Source organism: Triticum aestivum, chromosome 6B (assembly GCF_018294505.1).
Source record: "Triticum aestivum cultivar Chinese Spring chromosome 6B, IWGSC CS RefSeq v2.1, whole genome shotgun sequence".
In the NCBI taxonomy this organism is placed as follows: domain Eukaryota; kingdom Viridiplantae; phylum Streptophyta; class Magnoliopsida; order Poales; family Poaceae; genus Triticum; species Triticum aestivum.
The window spans coordinates 368,212,654-368,220,032 of record NC_057810.1 but is presented as its reverse complement, the minus strand read 5'-3'; the positions used below and the strand labels follow the sequence as shown (position 1 = coordinate 368,220,032).

At 41.3% G+C, this 7,379-nt stretch overlaps 1 protein-coding gene across 3 annotated transcripts; it reads right to left on the bottom strand.

Moving 5' to 3' along the window:
• Nucleotides 1–1,711: 1,711 nt before the first annotated feature.
• Nucleotides 1,712–6,990, bottom strand: LOC123137177 (transcription factor MYB3R-3). 3 transcript variants are annotated; one of them, XM_044556802.1, is made up of 8 exons: nt 6,796–6,990; nt 6,640–6,717; nt 5,774–5,828; nt 5,159–5,216; nt 3,834–3,932; nt 3,622–3,721; nt 2,772–2,900; nt 1,712–2,636 (listed from the first exon to the last, which is right to left on the bottom strand). In XM_044556802.1, the coding sequence occupies exons 2-8, from the start codon at nt 6,672–6,674 to the stop codon at nt 1,925–1,927; spliced, it is 1,188 nt and encodes a 395-aa protein (XP_044412737.1). In that variant the 5' UTR covers nt 6,675–6,717; nt 6,796–6,990; the 3' UTR covers nt 1,712–1,924. The 3 variants fall into 3 exon arrangements, with proteins under 3 accessions (XP_044412737.1, XP_044412736.1, XP_044412738.1); XM_044556801.1 differs by having other exon boundaries at nt 6,823–6,986; XM_044556803.1 differs by having other exon boundaries at nt 6,640–6,711; nt 6,823–6,986.
• Nucleotides 6,991–7,379: the final 389 nt, after the last annotated feature.

Below are 7,379 nucleotides of genomic sequence, written 5' to 3'. Positions count from 1 at the left end.
CTGTTATGCCCTCAAACAAAGCAGAAGCAAAAAAGAATCCATTGGATCTGCGGCGTGTTCCAGAATCAGAAGTAATCCTCACAACAAGACTGCCACAATTTTGGGTTGGAACCATCGAAATGCGTCATTTCAATCCAGGGACCAAAACTCATGGCATCAGACTGGTAAGGCTTGAATCCCTCACTAGGGGTAACGAGCTGACGCGGAGGGATTAGATCTACTGACATACCTCGGGCGGGTGGTGGAACGTATTTGGGGCCGGAATTCCTCTGCTCGGCGTCATATCGGAATCCATCCGAACCGCTGGAACCATTGCTTGGCGGCCCTCGCGTGCACCGGTTGCGGCCGCTCATGGTGACGGGGGCGTAGTTGGAGAAGAAGCGGCCCCTCTGTCGGCATTGATTTCGCCCCGCAACTCGTCCAGGTCGACGCCGATCGCGAGCTTGACGTCATAGATGCAGCCGAAAAGCTAGTCGAGCTTGCTGTCCAGCTTGGCGAGGGCAGCAACCATCTCCTTGCTGCGCTCCGCCAAGGTCTTGGCAGGGTTGCGTCGAAATCGGCGCAAAGTAGATCATAGATCGCCTTCGTCTCCGAAGAAGTTTTCTCCATGGCCTCTGCTCGCCACCGGTCAGCGAGTCACGCGTGGTGGTGGTGGCCGGGGATATCCAGGGCGGATGGGTGAAGAAGGGAAGGAGACTCTGATACCAGATTGTGAGGGCAACGCTACAAATCAAGCTCCGTTCAACGCGAATTTGAATTACATGGGAGAAAGGAGGATCTGCAGTCTCCCTTACAAGTCACGCACGCCACACCACACACACCTAGCCGTTTGCCAGCCGCCGCCCAAATCTTATCAGTTACAGGTATAAGTACAACGCGTTAATGGGCCCACTCATGCCTAGCGAGCCGAGCCGAGGGCAAGGCTGTCTCTTGGGCCGGCCTTCGGTTTGAACCTCTTTTTGGCGCTCGCCCTTGTCGCTAACATTCTGTTCCCGTTAAGAAAGATGAAGTGCAAACCAGGAGTACAAAGAGTCTTAGACTCTCCTACCCCAAACTTGTTTTTCCGTAAAAGCTTATTCTTAACAGAAAAGTTAGTAAAATCAATTTTCCAAAAAATCCTAGTACAACTTGTTTTATCATCGCTATTCAAACAACCACGAAATGTTTAGATGCTGCTCCCCAGGTTTAGTTTTTTTTTCTCCATGTTTTGTCTTAATGTGCAGGATAGCATAAGAATCACTGGCACGGAAATCCATTTTGGCTCTAGGGAGCACATACTCCTGCGTGCCAAAAATGGATTTTACAAATGTCAGAAAAATTGAAGAAACATATGTGTTTATTGCCACACCCAAATGAGCAAATCAAATTGTGCAAATCCATTTTATAGAACGCCAACATATAAAACCGAATTGCGCAAATCAAAATATATATCCTTCAAGTCAAAGTTTGTAAACTTCGAGCAAGTTTATAGAATGTCAACATATACAATACCAAATCAGTACCATTAGTCCATTGCATTCATCATCAAAAACATTTTCATATTTATATATAATAGGTGATGTAGGTATAGATAGATTTTTCTATAAATTAGTCAAAGTAAGTTTGTGAAACTTCACTTTTGCAAAAACTGCTGTACACTGTTATGGGACGAAGAGAGTATCAAACAATGTACACTATATTATAGGTCGAAGGGAGTATCAAACAAGATGCAGAACAAAAGAACATGGTTACCTGCTTCAAACAAGTGACTATGACATGAACATCATTGTACTTTTTGTTCAGCTAAAGATTTTCGTCTAAATGATACAGCAACTGTCAGTTTACAGGACGATAGCAGTAACAGCGAGTTTAGTTCATCACCTTTTCTGCCAAAAGAGTGCATATATCTGAGGTTGTAATTTTGGTCATTGTCACTTTCCTCATTTTATATTGAGTTACCATCATGTGGAGAACCAGGAGGAAAGATCAACAAGTTATCAAAGTATGACATTTCCATAAGATCTGATATGTCTAGCTCTAATGAACATGGATCTGAGGTTCCCGCAGAATGAACATCACTGGGCTGGTAGCTACCAGTTGATGATAAAACCGGCTTTGCACATTCTGATAGGATTTTTGGCAAAACATCATGGCATCCATTTGATGGAGAGACACCACCAACAGCTGGACTCATTTGTTCCCTTTGCTGTAGAGGCCTTTGAGAATTTACTTCATGACTGGATGACTTGAGTTCCACTGGGCTTGACAATAAATCCAACTTCCTCCTGGTTTTCGCATGCTGCTCAGATCTTGCGATTATGTTTTCAGGGGCTTTGGCTGATGCCACTCTAGCATACATGAAATCTGCACTTTCTCCCCCTGGTACATCAGCATTTTCACCTACTTCTGTGAAGCTTACTTCAGATATGGAAATTCTTGGTACAGCTGACGACATTTCATTTCTCTCAGACAAACCTTCAGTGTCATTCAGAATATCAGAAACTTTAGTCCCCTTCAGAATATCCAAACTATTATTCTGTGTGCCTGACAGGTTTTCCAGAATGTCTGGAAATTGTTCAAGCAAACCTGACGATAAATATGAATTCAATTTTCTTTTCATAGGACCCCTCCAATATTCTTTGATTGCACCATTCGTCCTGGATGAACACAATGTAAATAATTCAATCGTACCAACAGCATTTTGAAGAAATGCATCCTGAATTATTATGATGGGAAGAATTAAATGCAACAGCAACATCAATTCAGATTTTTGTTGAAACATCCAACCTTACCTCCCAGGAAAATGTTTGACCATTTCACGCCATTTAGTTCCATAGATTTGATGAGCACGAATCAGTCTCAACTCCTCTTGTTCCGACCACGCCTCCTTGTTTATTGCAGAGTCTATTTTGTATCTCCACCTGTGTTTATTACCATTATGCCCATTGATACTCAAACCTACGGACTTCTAACTGATAACATGAAGTAATAAAGTTGTTGGGCATGCCGTCTGACAGAATCTAATAATGTAACAAACCTTCGAGCCCTTATTTATAGACAAGCAGTGATAGCACAAGTCTAGAGAAAACAGTATAATATGTTAAATTACAATAATTCGATGACTGAAAATTCCTTGCATAATACCATTTTCCCAGTTGGTATGTTGACATAAGATGACATGTTTCTTTCACTGTTTTCCACACAAAAACTTAAGCACAAAGCAGCCTGATGCTGAAGGGTACTTAGCGCAAATCAGAAGTTTGGTACAATCACTTTGATTTCAGAACCAAATTAATAGGGAAAATTGTGAACCAATTTGTGCATATACCCTCGACTAAGCCACAAATTTTGCCACAACCAAGAATCTGGCCTCCTGGCCTTCAAATAGAAACGGTCCAAAATGAGCAGTGCACGCAACATGCAAATGTATCAACAGAGGTAGGCTAACAGACAATGATGTTACTGAAGAATAAACAAGTCACCACTGTGCAGGTGATAGATCGCAGCTTGTGGTAACTAGCAAACATGAGTAACTAATTGATGAATTTCAAGCAGAGTGTAAGTTCTCACTCACATAGAGAGTGAAGCAAAGAGTGCCCTGTCTAGAAATTGCACTGGAATCAACCAAACACTTTGTTTTACCTTTGTCGGCATTGCGGTGCACTTCGGCCAGGTATAGCATGTGCGACCATTTGCCAGTTTTTCAGCCCATGTTTGTTGATCATTTGAGTGAGCACCTTATCTTCCTGAAAGGAAAATCAAAATTTGTTTGTCAGCAGGCATTAGGAAGGAAAATAAAGTTCAGAAGGACATCAAGATTCACAGGAAATGATGAAAGTTCTAGCCTAAATAACTTTCCTCCTCTGACCATTTCACTCTGGTGAGGACTTCAGAATTTGTGATACTGCAGCTCTCCTTGAAGGAGTGGCCATCATTCTTGCAAAGTTTTCCTCCTGTTTCAAACAGAGAAACGTAATATAACCAACAATCCTTCCAATTGTGTTCTATGGAGATAACCCAACAGAACCAACAGCAGTACAAATGGTAGTCATAGATGCAAACAGAAGGAGATAGGCAAATGCATGTGACAGAACAACAATACGATAGGAATGGTGCACCCGTAGTCCCAACCCGATTTGGAATGTGAGCTTATGATCATCCAATCCATACCCTGCTAGTCAAGGGCATGGAATGAGTCAAAAAAACAAGTCTAAGATTAGCTTGGCTGTTTTATCTGTTTTATTTCCTGAAGTAAGCATGAAAGGTGTGTGAGTTGACACGCATGACACATGGATACTATTTATGTGTACAGATAGAACCGTATGACATTGTAAGCAAGGTGCTTCACATGGACAAATTATGTGTGTGTGTGTGTGCGCGCGCGCGCGTGTGTGTGTGTGTAGAAATACTATTCATCACCCAGGATGCAGAATAAGTTATTCTTCACCCTAGGTAATCTTACGATCGCTTCATAAATAAATTACATTTGGAATACAAATAGTTACATTCATATTGATTCACTATGTAAAATTTGGTATAAGAAAACCAAAAAAAATAGGGTATAAGACCAGAAATATCGCATTTTATGTATGGTGTACACTATATTTTACGTTCGTAATTTTATGTAACATAAAATATTTTTTACGGCGAGTATATATTTTCTTACGTTGTCTTATTACGTATTAAATAAGACAAAATTTACGAAATCTAAAATACGGTGCATTGACGTCAAAATAGAGAGGGGGTGAAGAATAACTATTCCTCACCCAGGGTGACGAATAGCGCGACCCGTGTATATATATGAGTAACAATAATCTTTCTTACTATTTACTTAGAAAGCTAGAACTGGTCTGCTAGCCAACAGTTTCTGAAGGAAGGATAGACATGTGGAATAATTGACTGTTGCTTAAGCCACGGAGGGCATACATCTATAAGTATATTGGCAACATGAAGTACAAATCAATATAGAAGTGATGCCGGAACATACCTCATACAAATCACTATTGATTCTATTCTATCTCTAACAAACTTGCCATACAAGACATGAAAGGGGAGGATGCTGTATTCCGAAGTTGTGACAAAACATATATGTAGATGGTCAAAATACAGCTACCTAAGAATTCGGAATACAGCATCCTCCCCTTTCATAATGAACTTGCATTGCACTAAAGCATGTTACCTATGTTTCCCAACTCTTCATCGTGGCAATGTTTGGCAATGTCATGTGGTGTACCACTCTGCATCAATAATCAAAATTTCAAATAGAGCATAGAATGCAACTAAATTAACAAAACTACCAAGAAGCTAACTGACCACTCAAATTGATCGCAATAATGGATTAAAAATAATCTGAATCAAGGTTTATAATGGATTAAGCCAAAGCGAAAAACAAAACTTCTACTTACTACTTCTTATCTTCTATAGTAATATAACATTTTGGTACAGAGATCTCCATTAGACACATTGTTGGTGGGTTAGAAAACAACAATTGGTCAATTACCTCAACCTTCACATTCACCCTAAAAGGCAATAAATATATAGAATTACCAATGTAGAGATAAAGATAAAGTGAGCATAAATTAAGTGTCCCCTCCCTGATGATGGCCCAAAGCAACATCAATTTAATTATATTTTTTTCCTGATGTTAAAGTCTTTGCATGAATTAGAAAACTTGCTTTGAATATCCATGAAGAACAGGCAGCGACAAGGCAATAAAAGTTCATATATCGAAAGATGGAACTTCCAAGAAATCAAGAGCAACGTTATTCAGGGTGTCAGGCCGGCGTGGCATTACCACATTCGCAGAATTCCCATCAGCCTTCCTTGAGTGACTTGTTGACTTGACAGACCTGAAAAGGAGTGAAGCAATAGTCAGCTGACCGTTCAGAGCCCCTCTCCCCTCTGATTCACACCAAACCAATTGTTTCCCATGATCTTCAACAAGGCAATCATTCTGCTAAATTCCAGATATAGTTGGCTTGAGGCTTAGAATAAGTAGAGAAGCATCCTGCTACGTAAATTTCAAAGGCCCCGTTTGGAACAAAGGAAAAACATACGATTTTTGAAGGATATGATTCCAACGGGAAATGTTCATTTTGTTTTTGTGCCGTTTGGAATAAAGGAATTGCTATTCTACGTTCCTTTGGAATGGGCTATTGCATAGAATTTTGGTTCCTCTGTTTTTCCTATCCCTACGTTTCTTTTTGGGATGAGCTATTCCATACTCCCTCCGTCCATGTTAGTTGTCACCCAAATGGATGTATCTCCGTTTGAGCGACAACTAATATGGGATGGAGGGGGTAGAATTTTAGAATTTCGGAATACATGACATCTCTTTGTGTCTACAATATCTATGTTTTTTCTACTTGACATCCAAACAACAGTTGTAGAGCCATCCTGTGGTTTTAGTTCCTGTAGGAATTCCGGATACATGATATCAGTAAGTTTTTCCTATCCCTGCGTTTTGAGCTTCCAAATGTTTTGGTGAAGTTCAGCTTAAAATTCAACTAAAGGGCGCTTAGAGCACAAAGTCAAATGCTCCCCCGAAAGGAGGCATCTGATCTGCCCCCAGCCAAGCTTCTCCAATCCAAATCAAAGCTAGCTAAGTGCCAACAGAGATGCAGAAATCGTAGTAACACGGGGCGGAGATAACAAACTCACCGCTCCCTCGGCATCAAATCTCCGATCCGTGACATGGCTGGGAAGAACCCCCGAGTCCGCCAGAAGCATCGGCTGAAGCTGGAACGACAGACACACTAATTATTCGGGAATCTGACGGGAATGCACACTAAAAGGAAAACTCAGCGGTGGACTAACGCGGTTGCTGCAGGATTCAGGCCTGACCTGCGGAGCTCCCCGCGATGGAGGATCCTGAGGAGAGGACCGAGCAAGAAGAGATGCGTCGGGTGGGAGTGGGACGCACGCTGTCGCTGGCGACGAGCACGAGGAGAAAGAAGAGCCAGGTGGTGGTGGACGGGATCGGAAGAAAGCCATGGACGTTGTTTTGCAACAGCGGTGAGTCAATGCCTGCAGTGGGCCGTATATGGGCTGTTTCTATGTGAGCATTTCCGGTTCTTTACAAAATGATGAAAATAAACCCTCAAAAATATAAAATGATGAAAACAAATTTCTTTTCTCTCAAAGAAAAAAAATAAAGAAACTCTAGAAACAAGTTCAATGTATGTTCACTGCTACGGGCTTCAACATAGATAAGTTGTGGGTGATAATATAAATAAGGTCAACGGAACCCATGTTTTGCTATGAGCAACAACATAAACTAGATGACTTTGTGATTTCCTTTCGATGACATGAGACTACAACCCGGATATTAAGCGGAATAATTGAATCTGCAACCAAGAACATAAGCAACGTCATGAGCAGCATAAGTTAAGTGAATTAGC

Coding starts and splice junctions, on each gene's coding strand:
- LOC123137177 (XM_044556802.1), bottom strand. CDS start 6,674: ATGTCACGGATCGGAGATTTGATGCCGAGGGAGCG. Junction 3,933..5,158: donor TGAAGAGTTGGGAAACATAG/GTAACATGCTTT, acceptor TGTTTGAAACAG/GAGGAAAACTTTGCAAGAAT. Junction 3,722..3,833: donor GAAATGGTCAGAGGAGGAAA/GTTATTTAGGCT, acceptor CCTTTCAGGAAG/ATAAGGTGCTCACTCAAATG.